The 12,726-nt window shown below is 33.8% G+C and overlaps 1 protein-coding gene across 1 annotated transcript; it reads right to left on the bottom strand.

Annotated features, from left to right (window-relative positions):
- Positions 1-331: 331 nt before the first annotated feature.
- LOC129314417 (BURP domain-containing protein 3-like) lies at positions 332-2,692 on the bottom strand. Its single transcript, XM_054957861.1, has 4 exons — positions 2,498-2,692; positions 2,308-2,416; positions 1,698-2,215; positions 332-1,099 (listed from the first exon to the last, which is right to left on the bottom strand). The coding sequence occupies exons 1-4, from the start codon at positions 2,675-2,677 to the stop codon at positions 575-577; spliced, it is 1,332 nt and encodes a 443-aa protein (XP_054813836.1). The 5' UTR covers positions 2,678-2,692; the 3' UTR covers positions 332-574.
- Between the last annotated feature and the right edge of the window lie 10,034 nt (positions 2,693-12,726).

Below are 12,726 nucleotides of genomic sequence, written 5' to 3'. Positions count from 1 at the left end.
ATATAGCATTCTATATTATATATGATGTAACATTAATTAGAATTGATTTCTTAATAAAACATTAAAAAATATTCTTTTTCTTAATATGGAGTCAGCAACAATTTATAAGTAACACCATAATAACTATATTTTATTTTTTATTTAAGATTTATCATTCAATTTATCACTACTTCATTTCTTTATATAATTGAAGCAACAATTATATTATTAAATTAGTATTTTGTAGTACTTAAAATTAGCAAACTATGAGGTTGATTCCTTTGTTATTAAATACATGCGAACATGATGTTTTATTGATATCAGAACTATAACACAAAACACGACACACGCCTTCTTCAAACATACCTGCTTAGAGGTCTTACTTTTACATGCATAAAGATCTTAATTGCACAGATATCTTACTTTTATATGCACCATAACGATCTTATTTGAGTGAGACATGGATTATCAATCATAACTAGCTAGTCTTGATCAAGAGGAGAGAGATAAAGTAGTGCAATATTAATCCACACAAAATTTGTGAGTTTCACCATGCATTTTCATTATCAAGCGTAGCATAGAGATTGATGCTCGATCAGGTTTGTTTAGGAACCCACACAATTTGTTCTTGAGTAAGGAAGTGGCACACAGGAACACTTCCTGGCTTCACTTTTAGCACTTGAAAGGCTAGATGTTTTGGGTTCCACTCTGATGTGTCTGTGTGACAAACAGATACCGCTTTCACTTTGCTCCCATCAGCCCCCTCTAATGACACCGTATAAGCTCTTGTTGTCTCTATTTTGTGACAATAAAACACAGCATACACATAATCCATCTTGTGGCACACCACCACTTTAGCCTCTCCCACCTTCTTCACTCCATTATGAGTTATTGTGTATTCTTGCATCTTTGTTTCCTTCTTCACTTCAGTGGACAAAGCTTCCACGTTTTTCCCAAGTTTGGAAGTGCTGAAATCAACCATGGATTCCAATGATGTCGCACAGTATTTCTCCTCTCCTTTAATGCTTGCAGTTTCTTCACACTCTTTAATTGTATTTTTCATAACGTCAGCATCTTCTGACCCAGGCTTTACACCAAACTTGTTCAATATTTCAGCCATCTGTATGTTAAGTAACAAACAAAAAATAGGATCAAAAGGCAATTTCATCTTTAAACTATATAAGTCCAAAACCATTAGGAACTTTAAACTTACTTTTGATACAATGTTTTTCAACTTTAAAAAATAGTACAATGCCACCTTTATCGTTAATAAAAGTTAACTTTAATCGTTATGTGATTAATAAATTAAAGAAAAGAACCTCAAACATTACCAAAAATTGCAGAAAAGGACTATAAAATTACAACCAATGACAAAAAATTACAAAAATGGATCAAGAGAAAATTTTCTCGGTCTTTTTTTGTAAATTTTTATGTCATTTTTTATAATTTTTTGATCAATTAACAGTCAAAACTAATATTTGTTAATGATAAGAACAATATTGAACCATTTTGAAATATTGAAGGAAAACATTGCACCAAAAATAAGTTTAGGTCCCAAGCACTCTTGGATTTATTGTTTAAAGGTCAGTTTGCCATTTAACCATAAAAAATAATTAAATGAATTATATAAGTTAGCAAATAACCATGGTTAGATCTCTTTTTTCAGATTATCAATGGATCGTGTGTGCATGTGTACGGTAGGATAAATCTGAAACTACCTTGCTTGAAGAAAAGGGAATGGATTTTGCAACTTCACGAGGTAGGAAGGAAGCTTGGTTAGAGGTCTGCGTGAACTGCAAGTTCATTTTATGACCCGACTTCAAGTCCTTTTCCAAGAAGATTAGAGCTGCGTTGGGGTTTTCATGGGCTTGGGTTTCGGATTCAACATAGTTTTGGAAAGCTGCTTTACCACTGGCCTTAACATAGTTTTGAAAGGCAGCTTTGCCACTCGCCTCAGCATAGTTTTGGAAGGCAGCTTTATCACTGGCCTTAACATAGTTTTGAAAGGCAGCTTTGCCACTCGCCTCGGCATAGTTTTGGAAGGCAGCTTTATCACTGGCCTTAACATAGTTTTGAAAGGCAGCTTTGCCACTCGCCTTAACATAGTTCTGGAATGCAGCTTTATCACTGGCCTTAGCATAGTTTTGGAAGGCAGCTTTATCGCTGGCCTTAGCATATTTTATGAAGCCTGCTTTAGTGCTGTCTTTGCCCCTAACATGGATTGCAGTGCCTCCACCTGATCACTTGCCAACATTAAATGCATTAAAGCACTTTCAAAGAAGCCTATTGTATTGGTGATGTAAATGTTGAAATTGTAACAATACTAACCAGTGGAGTGGAGGAGATCTGTGATGGATTTAGGCATGGGAGTAGTGGGAAGCACGGACTTCCAATAAAGTTCAGGACTTAAGGAAGCATGTGCAGCTCCAAGCTCAACCTATAAACATTATTTCATATGTAATTATCAACATATAAAAAATGAAAATAAGAAAGGAATAATTAAGTGGAAGCTACTCACTGTGAGAAATACAATGATGGGCAGGAGTGAAAACTTCATCATTATAGAATCTTCGCAATAAAACTGCAAATAATGGATCTGTGATGATAAAAGGGCGCTGACGAGAGGAGTTATTTTTAGAGAGAGAATGCCGAGAGTATCATAGGATTTGGATCCCATGAGTGTCTCAGCTACGGGCATTGGATGAGTGTCTCCACGTGGCAAAATCATATGCTTTTAATACAGTCAATGGCTGCAAAGATTTTTGTGTAGTCAAATTCGGCATTCACTTAATCCTTCTCTCTCTCTTAACTTTCTTAAACAATCATCTTGCACGCCATCTACTTTGCTATACTCTGTGTTCCTTTGCAATCCATGCCAAGTGGAGTTTTCTTCAACATTGTCGTGTCCTATTCTTCTATCTCGTCGACGCCCTTGAACGTGGACCTTTTTCCTAATAAATAATGAAAGTGCCCTCTAATTAACCTTGTGATGTTGTGTGCTCTGTTTTGCATCTTCCATTTATACAAATGGATCGCACCAACAAATTGAATTTAGCTTCATGACGCTTTTTGTCTATGCATGTGAATCTCAATCAGTCTTAGTTCCTACCAAGGCTGAACTGAGAACTAAGCGTTGATGATCTTTGATTAGTTTGCTCAGATGAAGAGAGCACTCGCTTGACACTGATTTGGTCGGCTTTTTCAGATCTGGAAACCCTCCAATGCTAAGGCCGAAGGAAGATGGTGTTGTCAGATTTGGGACCCTGAAAGTCGTCGGTGTTTACGCTCTTTCATCTCGGCACCGAATAATGAAGGCATTCGACCCAAAAAAGGGAATCAAATTCAGTGTTGCAAGCTTTTGTGGCGGTAAAGTTTCTTAAAACCGTTGATCATATTGAGAGCATATAATTTTGCCACATGGAGACACTCATTCAATGCGTGTAATTAGGACACGCATGTGATCCAAATCCGAGTATCATATCCTAGTTGTGAGATATGGGACCCAGACTTGGTTTCCAGTATATATTCATGGGAGTGTCACAGTTAGGTGCTAGAATTTTTAATTAATAACAGTTAAGTATTAAATAAATTTTTTTAAAAATAAATTGTAAATATCAATTCCAACAGTTACAAATAAAAAATATTCTTACAAAATAAGAATTATATTTGATATTTAAATATTTATTTATAATTGAAACTCTTGAGTTTGTAATTTTTGGATTGATATTTTTAACTTCTTTTTTTTTTAAATTTTATTGGAGACATAACTGTTATTAATTGAAAATTCTGGGACTTAATTGTCATTTTTCCTATTTCCATATGATGATATGGATATCTAACATTACTTTTTGGTTTACAGCTCACGCCATTTACGAATTTTTCACGTTTTCTAATGGGGAAAAAAAATATTAGACTAATACATTTAACCTTGAAAATATCTAAGGATATATGTGTAGTTCTCCTGATTCCTCTCTTCTGATGATGATTCTGGTGAAAAATCTTGACTTATATTTTTGTGTGATTTTTGGAATCAAACATCGAAATTCATTCAATAATTGCACATACATAAATAGTACAACAAACTAGGCGCAAAACAAAAGGAGAGCGAAATCAATGATTCAGCTTTTAAGATAAAGTCAGGTGGAGAATGATTAAAGATGCAAAAAGATTTCTTCATCAAATGAACCTCCCTAGCAAAAGAATAAGGATGGCTAATAACTTCTTCTGCACTTTACACAAGATAGGCTTGAAATAATTATAGGAGACTCTTAGATTGCATTTGGTTTGAGGGGAGGGGAGGGGATGAAGGGGAAGGGAGGTGAGGGGAGAGGAGGAGCGAGGAGGGGGAGGAGGAGGAGGAGCGAGGAGGGGGAGGGATGGGGAGGGATGGATTCCCCCAATTTGGGGGGGGGATTTTGGAAGGGGAGGAGAGGGGAAATTTTTTTCCTCCAACCAAACAGCCCCTTATAAAGGAGGGGGATGCCAAGATACTTCCCATGGTCTCCAGTTAGCTCACCCAATGCCCGATAAACCCTTTATTTATGTGATTTTTGTGGACTTTTAGACTTAAATATACCAATTAATTATGATAAATTGAAGGAAAAATAACTCATATAATCTCACCGAATTATTATATGTCAAAATAAAGGAAAAGAAGGAAAAGGACCAAAAAATGTGACTAAAATAAGAGAATTCAGCATTAGGTTCAACAATCTTCATCTGAGGATGGATAAATCAAGAAGAAGTTCAACCATTTGCAGACCAAAAAGGGGAATTCCCCCTTTCGAGTTACGACCGCGTGAGGACAAGATTAATGGAACCACGTCCCACTACAGATGAAAGTTGCATTTAAAGACACGCATCCACCTCTCGTCCATGTGCGGATGGGAATGCTCCATGCATGAGATTTGAATTCAATGACTGTATTTAATATAGGTATTGAATGCCTGTATCATTTGAACCATTAAAATCTAGATCAATGGTTATGAATTTATATTTCACTTAAGATTAATAAATGAGTGAATTTATCTGAATCGTTGATTTATATTTTAATGGTTTAGATGGTATAGGCACTCAATACCTGTATTAATTCTAGTCACTGAATCCAAATTCCTATGCATGATTGTGTGCAAATAGAGAAAATTCACATGTTGATGGCTCTCAAATTCAACCAGAATAAGCATGGACCATCAGACTTCACCAAAGAGAGATGTAAAGCATCAAGATTATGGCTCTTTAAGGTGCGGGAAAAATATATATATATATATATATAGGCCCTAGAAACACATGAGGAGGACATTCATTCTCTAGGAAGTAATTCGGAAGGCTGAGTATGGAGCTTGAGAGCTATCTATGTAATCTATGAGTGATTTTTTATTCTCATCTTTGTTCTTTGCTTCATGGTTTGATGGATTTGGGGATTGTTGTGGCTGATTTTATATCTATTTTTTAGTTCGCCAGTCAGGATAGGGTGTAGCCTAGCTGGGATTTTTCTACTCTTTTCTCGCTTTACCATTTATTCCTGTGGCTTTGGATTTAATGTTTTATGACTCTTTTTGAGTATTTTATCAATTACATTTTCTTCTCTTTGTTTTCATATTTGAGTTTATATCTAATCAGTATATTCTCTATCCATAGGATCGCTCGACATACTAGAAGGAGACAAGTGAGCCTAGGCTTAGGAAAGTAATCATAAACTAGATTAGGAATAATCTAGGAGTTTGTGGCAGCATTAATTATAACTTAATTGTTTAATTAAAGGGTTAAAATTAGTTTATGCTAATTTGACTTTAATTAAATACAACTTAATTTGCTGGAAGATAATTAAGTCATTTTCATAATGATTGTCGCTATAATTGAGCAGGAATAGTTTTGGTGAGTAAGAGTAGGATACCCCGATAGGTGAACCCAATCCTTCACGCTTCATTATTGAGTGAATCACTGATTAATTCTTTCCTTGTTTTGTTTTAATTATTTCAATTTATTATTTAGTTTTCTTAGTCAATTATTATTTAATAAGTTCAAATATATTGATCATGTACACTTGCGTAGTCTAATCAAGTTTTGGCACCATTGCTAGGGAGAATAAATAACTTTATTATTTTCTTTTTAGCTGCATTGTTCTTTGTTGCTATTTCCTATTTTTATTTCTCCCCTATATTGTGCATATTTGTTTTTCTAAAGACTTCTTTAAAGCTGAATTGAGCCTTTCTAACAAGGAAATTTAAAGATTGTGTAGGGCTAACAAGAAGAAGAAGCAAGAGAAGTGACAAAAGAGACCTGAACAAGTACTTTCTAAATAGGTACCTTCTAACCGTGCTGAATCCTCTCAAGATATTTCTAACATTGAGAAACTAATAGGTGACTATGAGATAGTTCACTATAAAAAATAGCGAATTAGCGATGGAATTTAGTGACGTAAAACATTCTGTCACTAAAATTCTATCATTATTCTTCACTAATCTATTAGAAATAATTTAATGATGGAATTTACCAATAGAAAATCTTATTGTTAATTTTTAGAATATCTTATTTTAATTTAGTGATGGAATTTGTGATAAAAAAATATGTCAGAGAGCTTTCTATCATAATTCCATTGCTATTCCATCAAAAAAAATTTTAACTTTATTTTATTATTTATAATATATATTTACAAATAATTTATTTAATAATTTATTATTATGCTATAAATGAATAATTTAAAAATTATAATTTAAAATAATTTACTATTTTAAATTATTCTTATAGAAAAATCCAAACATCTCAGAAATAAATAGAGAGGTTGGAATTTATCAAATGAACCACACTTCTTCACATACGTCAGGAGTCCAACATGTTACATAAGATAGATATTGTACAATTGTTCAGTTTTTTGCAATTTTTTCTATCCCTCTATGTAAATAACCTTATATTGGTTCACAATCAATAAGATCAGTCTTTTGTCTCTATGTTTCTCCATCAAGAATTCTTTGCAGATGAAGAGATGTCAAGGGGGCTTCTTACTTCCCAAACGGATCCTTCTACATCTATGTCTCACCAACTAACTAATCTGACGCGAACCCCTCCTCGGGCGAATTCCTCCTCTTGCTCCTCAGCCTATGGGGTATTAGCAACTGTTTCCAGCTATTATTCCCCTCCCAAGGTAAACTGTATACTTTATTATTCTTATTTGAAAATAAAAATAAAAATAAAAAATATTATTAAATAAAAAATTAGAAATTTAAAAAATTATATATTATATAAATACAATTATAATATAATATATTATGATAATAAAATAATGTTCAATTTAATATTAAATTTATTATAAAAAATAATTTTTTAAAATAAAATATAATAAAAATAATTATTATATAAAAATTAATTTCACCATATTCATAAATATAATGTTAAATAAATAATATATTTATTAATATATGTGTGTGGTTAAATATTATATATTTAATTTATCAATTAAGATTGAAAATTCCTTTTAGCTCAACTAACAATTAATAAGGTGGACACAAAGGCACTAAGGGGTGTGAGGTTGCGAGTTCGAGCTTGGCCAAGGCACAATTGAAAGTAACAATATTTGACATGACAATGACAAATGACATGCTAGTGATGTGGCAATGAGGTGATACTGATCAACTGGGTGATGAGGTGATGGTGATGTGGCATTGATCCATCAAGTGATGTGGCATTGATGTTTTTGTCAGCCTAAAAATTTGAGACAGAATAAGTTCATTGGAAAATTTGTGATAAGTTAGCGATGGAATATGCATCCATCGCAAAATTGGAATAGTTTATTCTTGTTTAGTAATGAAAATTTTCCATCACTATTTCATCACTAATTAGCTACGGAATGCAATTTTGTCACTAATTTTGTTGCTAATTAGTGACAAATAGAAATTTTCATCAGTAACAAATAGTAATGGTGTTTTTACCAACAAGATTAGCAAAAAAAAAAAATTTCACTTATTAGCGACAGAATTTTCCATTGTTAATTAGCTTTCTTTTGTAATGGCTATTGTGCCCTGCTGGAAGGACATTTCCATTCCTCATATAGTTTTTTGTCCTTCATATATATGGGTCCTTTCCCCCCGTCTTTTGATAATCTATATATTCTACTTGATGTAGATTTTGTCATTAAGTGGGTGGAGGCCATTACTTTGCCTACTAACACTAGCTCTAGCGTTTGTAAATTTGTTAGGTAGATATTTGCTAATTTGGGGTCCCTTGGCCATAATTTTGATAATGGGGTTCATTTTAAAAATTATCAATTTAAAACCCCTTCACAAAAATTTTGGTTGCACCCGGAAAATGAGCACACCTTATTACCCACAAACTAGAGGTCAAGTAGAGGTCTCAAACAAAGAGCTTAAACGTATTTTAGAAAAGACTTAAATTCTTGTAGGAAGGATTGGTCTCAAAAGTTATTAGATTCTCTCTAGACTTATCATATTGCTTTAAAAACCCCTTTGGGCATGTCTCCCTATCATTTAGTTTATGGTAAATTGTGTCACTTACTCATTGAATTAAAGCACCGGGCCATTTGGGCTACTCGCGCTTTAAATTTTGATTTCAAAGCTGCAGGTGGAAAATATTGCTTAATCTGAATGAGCTAAATGAGATTCGCATAGAATCCTATGAGAATTCTCAGATTTATAAAGAGCAAACGAAGGATTGGCACGATAAGAACATATAAAGGAGAGAGTTCAAATTTGGGCAAAAATTCCTTTAATTCACGCCTAAAACTCTTTCCTGGTAAGCTTCGTTCAACATGGTCTGGACCATTTGAAGTCATTAATGTTCGCCCTCTTGATGCTGTTGAAATTCAGAGTCCTGAAGGCAATCAATTTATGGTCAATGAACATAGATTAAAAATTTACTTTGACATGGAGTGAGTTCAAGAGGAGATTCTTCTCCTACTACTTCCTTGCCTCATTCAAAGCTAAGAAAGAGGCTGAGTTTCACCGATTGCAATAAAGGAATATGAATGAAGAAGAATTTATCACTAAGTTTAATAAGTTGTCCAAATACTTGACTTATCTAAGAAATAATGATGATGAGTACTGGAAGGCCGAGCAGTTACTTGAGAAGAAGTTTAGGATAAGTTATTTAAATTCTCTTAGATTCAATTAAAAACTTAGAGAGCTTAATTACTTTTCATAATCATTAAATGAATACATCATATGTCTCATTTATATGTATTAAGACTCATCTGAGCATGTTAAAACTTGCAAACAATGTCTTTTTTACATGTTGATTTCCATAAAAGCTGTTTGCATGATGAGAAGCAAAATCAAGCATGATTTTGCATGTTACTCACAAGTTTTTACATGTTAGACACATTGATTGCTAAATCAAGTGACTATGAAGAACTGCTTCTCGTGATTAAGCACTTGTGTTATGTGATGCCTTAAGTTTTGGTTTTGCATGCAAAACTATGTGTGAAAGCCTTTGTTGTCCATGCAAGTTTTAGCATCTATGCTTCATTGCATTGTGACAAAGTGCAAAACTATGCATGATTTATCACTTGTTGCACAATCACACTTTTTTATTGTTGAGTCTTTAATCTTCTCAAGCCAAGTTAAAATTGTTCACTTATATGATCATTGATTCACAAATCTATATCTCTTAATCATGCAAAATCTTGCTTGAGATATGTGAAGTTCCATGTGTTAAAATGCACCAAACATGTTGATGCTTTAATGCTTGCAATTTCACGCGTGATATCATTTTGGTTTCACACGAGTTTTGATCATAGAGAATGGATTTAGCATTCTGCCAGCCATTTCACACGTGAGAGAGAAGAGATTCCACGCTTGATTTGTCACACAGAACTGATGATAGTTTCTTATGTGCAAAACCACGCGTGAAAGCGAATGGTAGATTCACAAGTTTTAGCACTTTGATATGTTATTATATTTATAAGTGCAAAACCATGCGAGAGAGCAATAAGGTACCACATGAGTTTTACCACACAGAACTGAATGAATATTCATAAGTGCCAAACCATGCGAGAGAGTAATATGGTACCACGTGAGTCTTAGCATACAAAACTAGATAGTTATTCAAAAGTGTAAAATCATGAGTGAGAGGATAAGGTGTTCACGCGTGATTTATCACATTTAGTTTTTTGGAACAACTCTAATGCAAAATCACGTGTGATTGTACCAGTCACTCATGAGAAAATGCACCAACGGATAGAATCATTATTCTAATGGTCTGTCAACTTTCAAAAACTATATAAATGATTCATTTTGAACCAGAACCAGAACTAATGATCTTTGAGCGAATAAATTATCATTTATACATTTAAAGAGCTTTCAAATTGTTCTTTTATATCTTGCATTTATTCATTATTCTTGAAAAGAATTGTGAAAAGATCTCATTAGTTTATAAGCTTTTAATTGTATTTTCATATACTCTTTAAGAGAGTTTTCTACAAAAGCTTATCTTATTTTCTCAAAAATCTTGACAAGACATTTTTCAAGTGTTTGTAATAACTTGCTAGATTGTAGCAAGGTTTGTTAAGTGAATCAAGACAAGTTTAATCTTGAGAATTATACTGTGGTGGCAAACACCCATTGAAGCTTGTGGTTTTAGTTGAAAATCTCAACTGTGATCTTGAGGGCTGGATGTAGATCAAGTTTGTGGTTGAACTAGTATAAATCTCGTGTGTTTCACTCTCGTCCTTCACACATTTGTTCTTTGCTCTTTTCAAGTTTTAAAAAGTTTTAATTGTTACCCAATTAACTCCTATCTTGGATGCCAGCCTATCCTAACAATATTTGTAAAATAACAAGTTTCGTTCATAAATTAACAACACACCATTATGTTATTACATGAAAGTGGTTAGAAGCTTAGTTTATTACTTATATTTTCTTGCCATATGTTATTAAATGGCTTGGTGGCCACTAGGCCACCAACTTTGTTAAGTGGTTAAGGGTCATGGGATCAAAACCCTCCCTTAGCCACCTAAAACAATTTCTCTAAAATAAAATGTCGCTGGTGCCGAAGCTCCAACCACAGGTAGTGGTTCGACAGCTGGCAACAACGATGATGGGATTTCTTTTTTCTTTTTATTTTTTAATTACTTCAGGGAAATTTTGTCATTTTGCTTTGAAATTAATATCAAAGAAGGACTAGAGGATTGCAATGCAAATAGCAAATCATTTGGTCCTTATGTGATATAAATATCACACAACGGTCCTTGGATGCTATTTCCCAAAGATATTTAGCCTTTTTTAGGAATATAATAAAGCAATTTGAATATGTGCGTGTGTGTGTGTGTAACTAAAATAAAAACTATAGCAAAATCATGGCTTGTAAAACTAGATTGGACCAGCAAGTCGAACCAGTGACCCGATTGTGTGTCTGATTCAATTTTGTGTTTTGAGGTGGCACTAATTGAGCCAGATCAACCTAGGTGACCTGGAATTAATCTAGATTAATCTGCCCAACCCCATAGGTCAGGTAAGTTGGCGGGTAGTTTTAAAAAAGGGCTCAATTATATATTACTCTCCTAAATTTTAAATCATGTACACATAACTTCTTTAACTTTTGAAACTTTACAATGAATCCCCCAACTTTTATATTTGTGCAAATAACTATATATAATTACTTTTATACATTAATTATATACACATAACTTAAAGTTTAGGAGGGTTATTTGTATATCAATCAAAGTTTGAAAGTTTAAATGCACACAAAAATAAAATTTAAGGGGTATATAATTAATGGTTAGGAGTTATTTACATAACCTTGAAAGTTCAAGAAGGTTTGTTATTAAGTTTTAAAATTTAAGGGGGTTATGTGTACATGATTCAAAAATTAGGGGATTTGTGTGTAATTTAGCCTTAACAAAATTTAAAAAAAAATGCAAAAACCTCTAAATGACTAATCATTGGATCCTCTCCCTGCGCTCGTGTCATCGCTTCTTGGTCTCACCTCTCGCCCCTGAACAGCTCTCATATATTGTCCCTGAGCAGTAGGCTCTCTCCGAGCTTTGACCTTCTTGGCTTTCCCGACAGGCGTTCTCTTCTATGGTCTCCATCCATGGGTTTGTGGTCTCGTCTTTGACCTCCGACAACACTCATCATCTACCAGCCATGAACTGGAAAGAATAGAAGGAGGAAAGAAGACAATGAAATCATAGTGGGACAAAAAAAGCTTACAAGAAAAGTCAGATGATGTGAAATCAGATGAGGGATGGTTTAAAAAATATAATAAAAATTATAAATCGATAGGTAGATTTATTGTATACACTACAAGATAGATGGAGTTATTTACATAACCTTGAAATTTCAAGAAGGTTTTTTTATATAATTTTTAAAATTTACGGGGTTTATTTGTACATGCTTCAAAAATTAGGGGATTTGTGTGTAATTTAGCCTTAACAAAATTTAAAAAAAAAAATGCACAAACCTCTAATGACTAATCATTGGATCCTCTCCCTGCGCTCGTGTCATCGCTTCTTGGTCTCACCTCTCGCCCCTGAACAGCTCTATAATTGTCACCTGAGCAGTAGGCTCTCTCCGAGCTTTGACCTTCTTGGCTTTCCCGACAGCGTTCTCTTCTATGGTCTCCATGGTTTGTGGGTCTCGTCTTTGACCTCCGACAACACTCATCATCTACCAGCCATGAACTGGAAAGAATAGAAGGAGGAAAGAAGACAATAAAAGCGCAAAGACCAAAGGAAAGGAGAGAAAGAAGCCAAAGGCAAGGCATGGATCATAGTGGGACAAAAAAAGCTTACAAGAA

This window comes from Prosopis cineraria, unplaced genomic scaffold (assembly GCF_029017545.1).
Source record: "Prosopis cineraria cultivar Desert tree isolate PC_DT_omini unplaced genomic scaffold, ASM2901754v1 PC6, whole genome shotgun sequence".
Taxonomy (NCBI): Eukaryota; Viridiplantae; Streptophyta; class Magnoliopsida; order Fabales; family Fabaceae; genus Prosopis; species Prosopis cineraria.
This window is presented reverse-complemented; position numbering and strand designations above follow the sequence as displayed.